General features: G+C 48.3%; 1 protein-coding gene across 1 annotated transcript; it reads right to left on the reverse strand.

Annotated features, from left to right (window-relative positions):
• Positions 1 to 592: 592 nt before the first annotated feature.
• VCP (valosin containing protein) lies at positions 593 to 14,704 on the reverse strand. Its single transcript, XM_058523427.1, has 17 exons — positions 14,444 to 14,704; positions 11,048 to 11,159; positions 10,690 to 10,862; positions 9,420 to 9,562; positions 8,464 to 8,594; positions 7,557 to 7,688; positions 6,410 to 6,512; positions 5,621 to 5,754; positions 5,407 to 5,542; positions 4,947 to 5,059; positions 4,377 to 4,541; positions 4,163 to 4,285; positions 3,680 to 3,892; positions 3,171 to 3,479; positions 2,743 to 2,892; positions 1,410 to 1,564; positions 593 to 1,255 (listed from the first exon to the last, which is right to left on the reverse strand). Exons 1-17 carry the CDS (start codon positions 14,458 to 14,460, stop codon positions 1,150 to 1,152), a joined length of 2,415 nt encoding a protein of 804 aa, XP_058379410.1. The 5' UTR covers positions 14,461 to 14,704; the 3' UTR covers positions 593 to 1,149.
• Between the last annotated feature and the right edge of the window lie 512 nt (positions 14,705 to 15,216).

Genomic DNA, 15,216 nt, shown 5'->3' on the forward strand with positions numbered 1-15,216 from the left:
TGAGTATGCTGGTACCTGATGAAGAGGATACTCTATACCTGGACAAAACTATGCAATCATCTGAAAAACTGTAAGCAGGAGAGGATGTTTAGTTTAGGAAAAAACACATCCAATAGTAGAATTTTATATTAGAAAAAAGCTATTTTTTTTTTTAATAATACAAGTTACATAAAGGAAAAGTGGACATACTTGTAAGTGAACCTCAACCAGAGCATGAAGGTTTGGGATTTTCAGATGTGTCAAAAGAACATCCACCTCCAGACAGAGATTTTATCTTTCTGCAACCCTAAGATTTTTAGAGGGCACCCCAGTCCAGTCCTTGATCAGGAAAGACGGTTCTGCAGGCCTAGCCTTACCATCCACATCAAACCCAGGATGCCACACTCTCCACAGCTGGAGCTCCATCAGGCTGCTCACTCTCCGCTGCAGTCCTATCCAGTGACACTGCAGACATGTAGCCAGGCAGCAGTATCACACCAATGTTAATCAGGAGAGGAAGACGGTGCAATCTTACTTCCGGGATTTCACATTTGGAAACGTGCCCAAGGCCCTTCCCATGAAAAGAAGCAGGCACAGGGGCCAGGACACAGGCTCCATTTTCACCCAATGTTTATTGTCCTTTTACAACATGTCATTTTTGGTTTAGAAACTGCTTGTGATTAGTTTTCCAACATTAACTCAAAAGCATGTAAAATAAAATCAACCTACTCACTATATAAACAACCAGCAACTGTGGCTCTTTACCCTCCTTTCCAGGTTGGATAGGGGAAGAAGGGAGGGCTTGGGCAGCATTTAGTGAAGTGTAGATGCTTCACTGTGGGGAGTGGCGATAGTGCCTTGGTTCATACCCACAGGTCCCCTGCACTGTCCCAAACTACAACAGAAATGGTGTAGGCCCAAGGCCCAATTCCCTTTTGGTAATTCACTCTCCGCCTCCCAAATGAAAATCGCTTTTATTTTATCGCTTTTGTTTTGTATTTTTTTTTTCAACAGAAACCCCCTTGTCCAGAGTCTGACTGTAGCTGAACTGTTCAGACTAAGAAATGGAGCAGGCCATGAGAACACCCCTGGTCCCTCCTGGGCAAGCATCCCCACCCTTAGGGAACAAGGTCCAGCCAGGCCAGCTTGCTGCACGCTGGCCACCACCACTTAGCCATACAGGTCATCATCATTGTCTTCCGTGTACACACTGCCACCTGTGCCACCTCCACTGCCCTGACTGGGACCAGCTCCACCTTGGTTTCCTGAAGGGAATCTGTGTGCACAAGAGCAGAGCCAAAAAAGAGGGTTAGGACAGAGCCTGCTCAGGATTTTCACAACTATCCCTTCTAGCCTCCTTAGGACTCCCACTACCTTGGTTGTATAGTTCCCCAAGACAACTTAAACACTGTCCACTGCAACCTAGTTACCTGAAGCTGCCAAAGCCCCGACTCTGCTGAAGGGTCTGAGCAAACATCTCGTATTTCCGGATGTCATTGTCACTGACAGATCGGCGGGCAAAGCGCATGGCTTCCTCAAAGTGATCTCGGCGGATCTCAGGCACTGGATCATCCTCTTCTACCTCCTGTGGCGTTGGTAAACACAGACTATCAGGGCTAGTTAAAGTCCAGCCTGGATTCCTTCTCTGGCCTCCCTGCCCACCATTACTACAGTAGCTTATTGGTCTCCCTCCCTCTCCAATCCAACCTAAGTTGCCAGGCCAATCTTCCTAAAATTGAGTCACTGCCCTGCTTAAAAACCTGTCAATGCATTCTGGGAAATGCAAAACTGTAGGGACAGAAATTACATCAGTGGTTGCCAGGGGCTCAGGGTGGGAAAAAGAAACTGACTAAAGTAGCATGAGGGAACTTTTTGGGACGACAGACATTTCTGTGTCTCAACTATGATAGCAGTTATAGACTTATATACATTTGTCAAAAAGCATGGAAATAGTACACTTAAAAACGATGAATTTTACTATACGTAAATTATAGCTCAATAAACCTGAACTTTAAGATGAAAATGTCAATGGCTCTCAGTGCTTACCACATCTGCATTACATTTACCTAGTGGCCTCACTTCCAGTAACATACACCCTCTTAAATCTACCCAGGTTTTCCCAATTCCCGCAATCCTACTTCTCAAGTAGATTATTTGGGCTGCTTATTTCTTTTATCAAAATTCTACTCTCCCTTCATAGTCCAGCTCAAACCCTATCTCTTTCACTGGGAAACCACTCCAATTGCTGTAACTTATGACATTGCTCCCTAGGATTAGTTTAGCAGTAGTTTTTCAACTTTTATGAGAGGGAGAAGGGATGTTACAGACCCCTCCATCCTTTAAGTCAGTCTCTACCGTTGTGCCATGATACAACGAGAAACAAGCGAGATGATATAGATTACCTACCTATCTTTATGGAGCTTACACACACACACACACACACAAATGCTGCATTTAATTTCAGGAGGTCTACCGACCACCAGATAGGTCCTTGGATCCCAGATTCTAAGCCCTGCTCTATTTGTTTATCTATACAATCACACTTTGATTGCCCTCATGGAGTCCAGTTCAGACTGAGCATATAGTCTTCCCATCTCTTCTCAGCCTTTATAATTCCAGACTAAAGGGGTTAATCCCCAGCGTTCTTTCTCTCTGACGCCCTGCTAAACCTCCAAAACCTTACACTCTTAACTCTAGGGCATGGTGGAGACTGTTGCCTGGCTCCCCATGACTGTCACATTTAAGGAAAGGATGCCTACTCACCATGGCATTGGTCTGCCTCTCCCGTTCTCGCCTAATTTCACTCTCGATGGATTCACGGATGGCCAGCTTGCAGGCACGTTGGCAAATCTCTGTCAGGTCAGCTCCCGAGAAGCCATTAGTCATCTTAGCCAGGAATTCTAAATCTACATCCTAAAAGAAGCAACAGAGCTACCTTAGCATTTAGCCTCTTCTGCCCCGTGAAACACAGATCTTGAGCCACCCAAGCACTCCCAATTCTAGTTGGTCCCACTTTTGCCACATTATTTTACTTCCAATTCTAGATTATCCTAATATCCCCAAATCTTCCATGTTCCCTTTATACCCTAACTCCAGAAATCCCCAATGGAATCTTGTCCAGGAACCAAAGAGGACTCCACACTAGCCCAAGGACTCAAAAAAGCCCCCGTGGCCCAAGACCTTGCACCTGCCTTGGCAACTGGGGACTTGCGCAGATTGGCCTTGAGGATGGCAACACGGGACTTCTCATCAGGGAGCGGGATGTAGATGAGCTGATCAAGGCGGCCAGGTCGCAGAATGGCAGGATCAATGATGTCAGGCCGGTTGGTAGCGCCAATGATAAAGACATTCTTTTTTGTGGACATGCCATCCATTTCTGTCAAGATCTGGTTGATGACTCGGTCAGCAGCCCCACCACCATCTCCAATGTTACCACCACGGGCCTTGGCAATCGAATCCAGCTCATCAAAGAATAGTACACAGGGGGCAGCTTGGCGGGCCTGTGGGAGGAACAGATGGACTCAAGTATTAGCACAACTGGTCGCTCACACCTGAGAAGGAAAGGAAAATAAAGTGACCTTCACTGCCCCAGCTGAGCTGCCAGACGAGACGGCTTTAACTGTCCCAAAGAAACAACCTCTATCCCTACCTTGCCCCCAAACAAGTGAATAGATAGCCCAGCCCCTCCCTTGTAGCTTACCTTGTCAAAGATTTCCCTGACATTGGCCTCAGACTCTCCAAACCACATGGTGAGCAGCTCAGGACCCTTGATGGAGATGAAGTTGGCCTGGCACTCATTAGCAATGGCTTTGGCCAGCAAGGTTTTCCCACAGCCTGGAGGTCCGTAGAACAACACTCCCTTGGAGGGTGTCATGCCAAACTTGAGGAATTTGTCTGGGTGCTCTACAGGATACTAAGAGGAAAAGAAAAGAGGGTTCAGGGATACTGGCATAGTCTGAAAGAAACCTAACCAAACAGAAGCATTCCCCCCCTACCCCATCACTCCATGGTTTAAGATCCAGGTTCCCTAGAAGCAGGGTCCTTAGCACCTCCAACCTGAGAATACCAAGTTCCTGAATTATGCTCTCACAATTCCTGCAATGAATCTGCCAACACCCTAAGACCACTCAGTTCAATTTCAATGTACTGAGGCAATGACTTACCCTGGACCAAGCTACCCTACCTGGACCAGCTCCTGAAGCTCACGTTTCACATCCTCCAGGCCCCCAATGTCCTCCCAGGTCACCTGTGGCACCTCCACCACAGTTTCCCTCAGTGCTGATGGGTTGCTTTGGCTCAGGGCCCACTAGAAAAGGAAGAAACACTGGGGATGAGACTTGCCATGGGAGAGGTCAAAGTACACGTGTGCGTACCTGACATGGGGGTGTGGTCCTTACCCGGAAGTCATCCATAGTAACCGCCAGGGAGTTCATGACCTCGGCATCGATGGTCTCGTCCTCTAGATCAATGAGATCCATCTTCTTGCGGATGGCCTGCAGAGCAGCCTCCGAGCACAGGGCTGCTAAGTCAGCACCCACATGCCCGTGAGTCTCATTGGCTACCTGCAGAGAGATCTACTTACTATCCCGTCTCTAAGACACAGCCGTCTTAGGAGGCTCAGAGACAACAGAATCCTGGCCCCTTCCCCTGACTCCTATCTCTGGGTCCTCCCATTTCCCTGAACACATACTAGCAGTCCTTTCACTGGCTGTGTTTTAAGTATTCAAACCTGGACTTGGGGCCTGGCAATAAAGCTGCCCCCCAAATTCTGGTTTACTCTAATGCAGTGTCAACTAAGAAAGATGCCAAATCCACTTTCCTGGATTCAATCTCAGATCACTTCCTTTCCCCTACCCAGGAATCAAAATCAATCTCCTTACATCTTAAGCCTATGTTCCTAGCCAGTTCCCTTCAACTGCCTGGAAACAGACATCCTAACTCCTGGTCAGCCCTCATCACCACCCCACCTGTTCCAGGTCCACATCATCTGCCAGCTTCATGTTCTTGGTATGGATCTGAAGAATTTCCAAGCGTCCTGTAGCATCAGGGATTCCAATATCTACCTCCCTGTCAAAGCGACCTGTGGGATAGTGTGTGAACATAGACAGGGCTCATTTCTGGTCAAGAGGGAAGAAGGGACAGGCCTTAGGTGACCAATCATCCCAGTTTGCCCAGGACTGTCCTGGTTAGCAATGAAAGTCCTGTGTTCTGGGAAACCCCTCAGTCTCAGGCAAACCAGGATGGTTGGTCACCCTAGACAGGACATGGGATAACTGAAAGGACTCCTGGGCCCTATCACTGCAAACAGCTTCAAGAAATCCTCAGAATTAGATGAAGGACAAACGTGGAATCAAAGAGATTAAGCCCAGTAGAGCCACCATCCCCTGATGAGCAAGGACAAGGCTGAAAGAAATTTGTGGTCCTTACCAAATCGCCGTAGGGCTGGGTCAATGCTATTGGGTCTGTTGGTTGCTGCCATGACAATCACATGTGCTCTTTGCTTTAGGCCATCCATGAGGGTCAACAACTGTGACACAATGCGTCGCTCCACCTCACCGTGGGTCTGTCAGGACAGGATGTCTGGTCAGAAGGGAAGTCAGGACCTTTCAACCCCCGACTATCCCCTCAGGTAAATTCCTACTTTCTCTCTCTTGGGAGCAATGGCATCCAGCTCATCAATGAAGATGATAGCAGGAGCATTCTTCTCCGCCTCCTCAAAGGCTTTACGAAGGTTGCTCTCAGACTCACCAGCCAACTTGCTCATGATCTCAGGACCTAAAAAGGATACAGAATGGAGGCAATGACAAAATTACATCCTTCTTCAATCCCAAAAGAAATCAAATATCTTGTCTGCCCAGTCCAGAGACAGATCCTGGGTGAAAATGTGGTAACCTCTGCCTATTTTCTCATAATCTTGACCAGCCACCATCCCAGGATAGACACCAGGCCAGGCTGGGGAGAAGCCAAAGGACTCAGTACACTTATCTCACTGTCGAGCTCAAAGTGTGAAAATGACAGCAGATGCACTGGGACCTCTGGCCAGAGCAGGAGAAGGAGCACACCAGTTGGACCTCTACCAGCTAAATATCATCCTCAAAGAGCCAGCTGATCTCAGCCAATCTTCCCCCAAACCTTCTCAAATAAATAGGCATATACTTTCTGAGTTCTCATTCTAACTCGCTCCCCCTAAACGTCTTCAGCCTGTCCACAGTTTTTCTCAAGGGGGACAGATCAGGGAGCACCAGAGTAAAATAACTTCCCCTTGTTGCTTATCTGTCTGTAATGTACCCCAACAGAAGAAAAAAGCTAAACTGTACATGAAAGCATGTGTGCAAATGAATGTGTCCATGCGTTTCCCAGCTCATGAGACTGGATCATGCTAAGCTCAGAGTTGGATCCAGCCAAACATAAGGTGAACCAAATCTCCTACCATTGATCAAGAAGAAGAAGGCTCCAGTCTCATTTGCTACAGCTCGAGCAATCAGGGTCTTCCCAGTCCCTGGCGGTCCATAGAGCAGGATTCCCCGAGGCGGCTGAGGACCAGTATAGAGGATGTGATTAGGTTCAGACTCTTACCTTCTCCCCACCTCATCCACCCTAAAATGGCTTCTCTAGGGCTCTATCTAGACAGAGTGAGAAACAGACCTCAATCCTGACACCAGTAAGAATGAGGTCTCAGCAGTAGCTGCTAGAGCAGTTTATTTCAAACCATACTCCTCTTATCAGCAAAGAAAATACCACTAAAAACCTGACAACACTTATGATTGCAACTTGCATAGGAGACTATGGGCAGAGAAACCACCCTAAGAAACTCTAGCGTGAGCCTGAAGATCCTAAGGACTAGGGAAAAGCAAGAGGCCATAAGGTCAAAGGCTTGACTTTAGACAGACAAGGGCCAAGGACTAGCTTAGCCACTAAGAGTGTTGTCAGAGGCTCACTCACTCGAGTAATCACAACCCTCCAGGATTTATCATCATGTTGGAATGCTTTTCCTTAGTGCCAACCACAAGTTTTCCTCTTTGAAGCTGTCTTTTCTGTGGCCTCATCCACAAGCAGCACAAGGGAAGTGCCCACATAGAAGATAAAATTATTTGTGTGGTGCATGCTAGGGAAAGGGGTAATAGTTTCATCTTCAGTGTGTCCCATGATATGGAAATGGCTGGGAAGTTACATTCTAGACCAGCAGTTCTCAAATGTTTTGGACTCAGGACCCTTTACACTCTGCAAATTTCCTTAACTTCTACTTCTATTGGCCAGCATTGTTCTAGACAGGGTGGTGAACTACGGTGAGATTTGTTTCTATAGGGTCCATGAGATAACAATGGCTTTTACGTTTTTAAAGGGTTGTGATAAAAAAAAAAAGATATGCAACAGAGAACTTAATTGGCCCTCTCTGTTCCAATCCATTAGTAGCTTTAATGAAATTACTGTCCTCTATAAACACAAAGAATTTAACACTGCCTCTCTAATCCAAGGCAACAATGAAATATATGTATGAAAACAGCCCCTGGGATTAGACACCCAATAGTCATTAATCACCTCCCTCGACTATATCCCACAGAGCCCAGGATGCTCACCTTCACACCAATTGCCTTAAAAAGGGCAGGATGTCTCAAGGGCAGCTCCACCATCTCCTTTATCTGAGCTAGCTGTTTCCTGCAGCCGCCAATGTCATCATAGCCCACTTCATTCAAGGACTCTTCCTCATCCTGAATATGCAGAAGGCAAAGAAAATGAGAAGGCAGGAGTTATCAGCAAAAGTATCAGCAAAAGTTGAGTTTCTCCAAATCTGTTCACAATCTGTTGTAGAGAAATCTGCTGTATAAGAGGATTCTCCTCTAAGGGGATCCTGCCTCTAAGAACAACTCTAAAAACCCCAAGGCAAAGATTTCTAGCATAACCTTTCCCTCTCATACTGTCCTTAGTCTTACTGGGAAGGGCTCCCCTAAGACCTGAAGCTGGAAACTCTGGGAAATGGGCAGAAGTCTGGATGCCATCATCAGCATCACTTCTTCAAAAATTATTCCAACCACTTAGATCCTCTGGGTTCAATCTAGATTTTTTAAATTACTGGTATCACATACTTCCAAGAAACCTCCCAGGCCCAGGAATGAATAGCTAGGCGGTTTCCCATCTCTGGAAAGAAGCTCAGTGCCAGAGAACACTCAGTCTTTTTTTTTTTTTTTTTTTTTTTAATTTTTTAATTAATTTATTTATTTTTCCCCCAAAGCCCCAGTAGATAGTTGTATGTCATGGTTGCACATCCTTCTAGTTGCTGTATGTGGGACATGGCGTCAGCATGGCCAGAGAAGCGGTTCCTCGGTGCGTACCGGGGATCCGAACCCAGGCCGCCAGCAGCGGAGTGCGCACACTTAACCGCTAAGCCACGAGGCCGGCCCAGAACACTCAGTCTTGATAGCTACCACATGACTGCCTCACTGAGTACTCATGAGATCGGGTATCGGGATCATGGAGAGAACTCACCTCTCGTTTGATAGGCTCTCCTTCACAGTGGATCACTGTGTCTGGAGCAACAATGCAGTAAGGGCTGGGATCTGTCTCCACTACTTTGAACTCTACAGCACGCATTCCACCCCGGACAAGGAAAATGTCTCCTGTGAGAGCAATCAGCACAAGGACAGTTAGAGGCGTCACCTGCAAGACCACATGAGAATTCCTCATCAGAACATAGGGTCTAGAATGCCAAGTTCACTAAACATTGCCCTTTCTCCTTCCCACCATCTTATTAAGCATTAGGTAAGAGGAGATAGCTAAACTGTAATGAGTCCCTCTGCCACTTAGAGAATAGTGAACAAAACCTGATGTGCCATAAGTCCATAAGGCTTTTGACTTCTGAGGTATAGGTAAACCAAGTTTTCACAAACACCACCAACGGTAGAGCTGTGCTAAATATTAAATACACTTTGGACTGTGACACAGCCAAAACGGCCCACCTCCTCCTTCAGAGATACAAAAGAAGATAGCTTACTCTACGGGACCAGGGAGTGGGAATGGGAGAACAGCAGGGGGAGGGAGGAATGCAGAAGGAGAGAGTACACATGAGCACGTGTGCAGAATGCGTGCGTATACACACATATTTGAGAATGAGACAAAGATGTTCCAAGGTTTACTCCTGAGTATCCCTACAAACAACCACCTTTTTTTTTTTTTTTGGTGAGAAAGATCAGCCCTGAGCTAACATCCATGCCAATCCTCCTCTTTTTGCTGAGGAAGACTGGCCCTGGGCTAACATCCATGCCAATCTTCCTCTACTTTATATGGGATGCCGCCACAGCATGGCCTGACAAGCGGTGCATCGGTGCACGCCCAGGATCCGAACCCAGGCCGTCAGCAGCGCGGCACGTGCACTTAACCGCTACGCCACGGGGCCGGCCCCCAAACAACCATCCTTAAACTCAGTCCCTAGAATTATCTCTTACCTTTCCGGATGGGTCGATAAGCTTCCAGGAAGTACGGCTTAAGATATACCTCAAAGAGATTGCCAGTGATGCCTTCCACCGTGTCATCGATGGGTAGCACGTGGATACGTTTGCCGTACTTCACATCAGGGCATGGCTGGATGCTGAGGATGACAAGCAGACTCCACATTACCAACCACACTGCAGCCCCAAGCATCAGGCATCCGAAAGGGCCTGGCACAGGGAGCTGATGGCGAGCGAAAGAAAAAAGGCAGGGATGGCTTTAGGTGAAGAGAGGCAGGAGGGTAGGATGGGAGTGAGGGAAAAGGAACAGCCAAGCAGAACTAAAAAAGGTCATACTCAGGGTGGGGTAATAGGGGGAGCCAATAGAAGAAGCTGCTGGGGCTGCCCAATCCCAACAGTGAGCCAAAAGAAAGACCCACACATCTGGAACCCCCACAAAGACGACACGGGAAGGAGGGTCTTCAGTGAGAGATATTTAAGGATGACCCATTTTGGCTAATATTGGTGACCCAATATTACAAAGGGAGGCCTTAGTCTGACAAGTGTCAGGGTCAGAGAAATAGAAGTGAAAAAATAACCTTAGCCAGGTGATCAGAGCACCACCTGGGAGAAACTAACTGTTGAGAAAGTAACTAAGCACCTCCAGAAAGAAGGTTACGTGGAACCTAGAATCCATGAAAAAGAATCAGAAGCCTGAGATGTTCCTGGCCAGGTGAAAGGTAGCTGGGTAGCAGTGGCGAGAGATGACTCCAAGATAGGAAAATCTCTTGCCTAGAGTTAAGTCCCAAATCACTCAGACTGGAGATATCCTGGGTGTGGCTTAAACTACGCCTCTCTCCTAGATTAACCTGGATCCTTAAAAAAGACCTGCTAGGAGTCCACCTTCCATGCCCACACTCCCACCTCACTCCCACCCCAATACGAGACATTAATCCAACACAATAGTGAGATTATCTAGCAAACATATGCCCTCAAATGGTATCTTAACCCAGGGTCTATGGTGTGATAAGTTATACCTCTGGTAGAAAAAAATAAAGGCATCAAGAAAGGCATAGAAATGCCAACCTGCCCTATGGGTCATGCAGAGGCAGATTTTGAGTTCCAGGGAGGTAGAACCAAAACCTAAAGACAACCCTGAAACATAAATCTTCCGGTGGCTAGAAGGCTTCCAATATCTCCAGCTGCCAAGGCCTTCGTGGGGGTCCTGCCTATAATGCAGGCTGTCTCTGGCCTCCCATCCCTGAGGGGCCAAAAACCCCACACACACCTGATGACATCCCCTAGGTGTACGCGAAGGTTATTCCGAACAACTCTATTCATTCGAATCTTCTCGTCAGAACATGTGTCATCAGAAAGCACAATGCACACAGCTTCCCGCCTCTTCTTTCCTTTCAGCAACACTGTGTCACCTCGGAACAACTGCAGCTCATCCATCTTGGGCTGAGGAAAGAAGGTTAAGGCCTTTGGGTCACTGGGCCAGGGGGTAAGCAGCAGCCCTGGAGGTTGGGATTCCCAGTAAACCCCACTCTATCTGGGATCACTGCAAGAAAAATGAGAAAAGAAACCTGGGAAAAGCCCTTAGGTTAAGTGCAATAAGGAAAGATTGGACTGTGGACCCAACTTACCTGGGACAAGGACACCACACTGTTGTCCTCATTGATGGCTTCATCAACAATTAACCGATTGGGACGGTTCTTCTGTTTAAGAATGGCTGTTGATAAGTCATCACCTTTTGAACTAGCAAGAGAAAATGAAGTCAGTCCCAATATGTAGTCTAGTCCCAGGGGCCCCACTAGTCTCTAGAACTCATACTTCGGAGAGAAATAGTGGATAAATGAAGTCGTCTCTCCACCAGAAGCTAAGAGCAAGAAAATTCAGCCAAGGTCATGAACAATAATATCTAGCACACAATACAATTCCCATTCTAGCAGCTCTTGGTATTCGGAGCACTGATATCCTAGCTATAATGCCCCAAGTGATCTTGCCCCAGGGTCAGGAAACTATGGCCTGAGAAGACAAAACAGAAGTGGAGGCTGAGTAGCAATTAGAGAAGTGAAAAGAGTTTAGACTGTATAGAACAGTGATTAAGAGAAGGGACTCTGCAGTCAGACCTGCTAAGTCTGAATCCCAACCCTGCCAGTGTTTAACTGCAATCTTCCGCGAGTTATTTAACCTCTCTGGAAGCTGATGTCCTCATCTGTAAAATGGGGAATACAGTAGCACCTATCTCAGAGGATTATTGTCTTAAGTGAGATAATAAACACAAAATGTTCAACACAATGCCTGGCACGTGGTGTTAACAGTCAATATGATTAGCACTGCAGAACAAAACACAAGCTCTTTCTTTGCTAACCTTCTTGCAGAAATGAAGGGAGCATGACAACTTCCCAAAGGGCTCAGGGAGGCCCCAAGTCCCACCAAGCAAGCCTGGGGACAATGAAGCAGAATCATTAGCACTACCCTCCTTACTGGCTAAACCTGCTGAATGTCAGAGCATTCTATGCACCACAGGAATGCCAAGCACAAAGACCATCAGATTTGAAGGAAAAAAAAACACTAACACATCTGGAATCTTCAGAAAGAGGCTCAAGCTCAAAAGGAGCTTCACAGTAATCTCCGCAAAGACACACAACTCCATGGAGTTGATGCAAAAAGTCAAAACCAACAAATGCTAAGACGTGGGGCAAATCCAAATCCTTCTTACCCAAATCAAGGTTAGGTGAATCTAAACTCAGTTTAAACTTTCAAACAGTTTCTATCATTTCCTAGAAGCTAAGATCACTCACCCGACACCAATTTCTTACCTAGCTCATTTCCAGCCTTTGCTAAACGCAGTGGGCTCTCCCTTTGAAGAGTTACCTCCTCTTAGTAAGGCTCAGGAAAACATAAGCATTAACCAAAACAGGGAGGCCAGATAATAGGAGGAAGCAAAGAATTAAATAAAAAGGAAACTTTTCCATGAATTATTTCTTCACTGAACAAATAAATGAGTATACATTATATGCCAGGCACAGTTCTAGGATTTGGGGATACATTGGTCAACAAAACAAAATAGTATTCCTATTGGAAATATCTTCACAACTTGCAAGAAAAAGGGAGGCCTATACTCTGGAATACCAGCTAGGGAGTTATGGGGTTTTTACATCTTTTGGTCCTGATACACCCAACAGAAATACAAATCCCATTCATCTAACATGGTTGTAAGTTTTCTGCTGACCCTCTCACATAGGCTGCATCTTTAATAATCGCCTTTAAACTAGTTTCCAAGAGTAGAGTTTACTCAGTTTAAACTTGCCTCCCCCAACCCAAAAGTGCGGCACTCTGGGCACAAGGCTACAGAGCAGGCAGAGTCTCCCAATGCTTATCAACACCCTGGAGGGCAAGCATGGTCAATGTGACAGCTGAGGGCAATTTAAAACCATCAATTCTCCCTCTCCCACAAGCATCAAAATACTCTCTAAGAGCTGTCCATCTTCCCATTTTATCTATAGGACTGGGACTAAACAAAAATAAATACCATATGCCTCTAGACATCCTAGTTTGTATTTTAACCCCAGAGCCACATTCTAGGAAAGACTTCCAATCTGCCTACCATTCCTGACCCTGGCACTGGAGATGAGTGGTATGCTCCTCCCTTAAAGTAAAGACCTTTAATTCCACATCTACTGAGATCAAGGGAAATAACCTCTAAAAGAGAGAATTCAGCCTGATTATGGGCCAACAGCAGTCCTGGAGACTCTTTGGGGACATCCTCCATCGTCTTCTGCATGAGTAAGACCCTTTCCAGAACCCCAAAGGACCACATGGGACTTGGAGGGAGTTAAGCGTCACCAAGATGACCTAGAGATTAGAAACTGTCTATGATGCCAGATTCCAACAATTTTGGATTTTTATTTTTAGTCTTAAAAACAAAAGACTGACTGGATAACCTAAGAGAATATTTTAAACTTCAATAAACAATCCTTTTAAATAGGTGCCTGAGTAATATTTTATCTTGATTCAGAAACTTGAAAAAAAGGAACACACTTCAAAAAATTTAACTCTCTTCAAGTCAGGAAGGTGATTTGCATAGAAAAGTTTCCATAGGATGGCTGTCTTTTTTTTTTTTTTTCTTTTCAGTGCCTAAGCTCTGGATTCTAAATTCAATGGACAGAGGTGACCAGGTTTTATCTGATGCTTTCCTGAAGGGTGGAAAGCCCAGGATTGCTCAACGTAGCAGCTTGAGGAAAAGAGCGTGTGTGTGTTTGAAGAGTCAGGGCAACTTTAACCTTCACTCCACGAAGACTGAAATCTAAAAAGGCCCTCAAAATGCGAACTGAGATTCGAACTTTAGCAGGAACCTAAAATAGTAGAGAAAGGACAAGTTCCTTTCTCCCTGCCCCCATTTCATAACATCAAGGGAAATTGAGTGAAGCCTTCTCATACGAACAGCAGGCCTTGAGCAGGAAGGCCAGAGCGAAGGCAGGCCCGCCCTCTCCCCAATAGGCCCCACTACTCAGGTCGAGGACGCCAGCCCCGGGCCAGGCCAACCGGCTTCACGAAGGCCATCGTGACTCCCCCGAGTTCGCGGGCCGCCCCCGCCCCGGCCTCCGCCTCGGTCTCCGGGCTCTGCGGCCTTCACGTGGCCCCGAGTCCACGCCCACCGGGCCCAGTCGGGGCGCCGGGCCCGGGCCCTGCTCTCCGGGGACCAGAGGCTTTCAGCGGGCGGCAGGCCGGACCGCGGGCGGCGTCCCGAGCCTCGGGGCCGCGCCGGCGGTGTGGGCCCGCCGACCTCGCTAGGCCGGACGCCCGTTCCCGAGGGCCGAGCGGGCCTGCATGACACAGCACGATCGCCCAGGTCCGACCCGGGCCCGGCGCAGCCCGCCTAGGGGGCGCGCGGGTGCGCAGCCGGCCCGACGCTCGCTCGCCCTTTCCTCGCCTCCCCTCCTTCTCGGTCTCCAACTCCCGACGCGCCCACCGCCCGGCCGGGCCGACCCAGCCCGGCGGTCCCGGTGCGCCCCCGCGGGGCGGCGCGCACTCACTCCGCTCCGGAGGCCATGGCGCGCGCCTCTCCTCCGGCGGCTGTGGCGGCCCGCGGGTAACGGCTGGGAGGGGTGGCAGGCGGCCGACTGGGCCGGGCTCGGCTCTCCCGGGCAGGGGCGAACAGCAGCGACGAACCCGCGGCGGCCTCCCTCTCGCTTCCTCTCCGCTGCACCGGGGCGGCGGCGGGCGGGCGACGCTGGCTCCCGATCCGCGAAGAGCAGCGGCAGCGACAACTCCGACGACGGCAGCAGACGCTTCGTGAGACTGAGCCGAGAAGAGCCGAATCATCGGAAGGAGACGGCTCTCACCTCAGCCAATCAGCGCCTGCCCTGGGGACTCCCGCCCGCCTCTCCGCGCCTCTCCCCAGCAACTCGCGCACCAGAGCCAATCAGGAAATTCGCTTGCGGCCGGGCTCCCGCCTCAGGGATGCCACACGCCTAGTAACGCCACGTCAATTGGCCGCAAGGCTGCGCTTCCTCGACGGATTGGGATTCTCCGCCAATCAACGAAACGAATCGGGCCAGATCGACTGGCGAAAGGAGAGCCTTTAATGCCCGGGAGGCGGACTCTCCCACTTGGCTCCAGCTCATTGGCTCCTGAGTTTACATTGCTGGAAAAACCTGGCACAATAGATTGAACTCTTGTGTTAGTCTAGTGCCGTTGTAGTGATAGCATACACACTCATCTTCTTCCAACACCTGAGGATACACCCTAACCCCTCTCCTTGCTCCTTCAAAACGCTGGCTCCAGCCACCCCTCCTCTGGACGTTTT

The sequence above is a fragment of the Diceros bicornis genome, chromosome 28 (genome assembly GCF_020826845.1).
Source record: "Diceros bicornis minor isolate mBicDic1 chromosome 28, mDicBic1.mat.cur, whole genome shotgun sequence".
In the NCBI taxonomy this organism is placed as follows: Eukaryota; Metazoa; Chordata; class Mammalia; order Perissodactyla; family Rhinocerotidae; genus Diceros; species Diceros bicornis.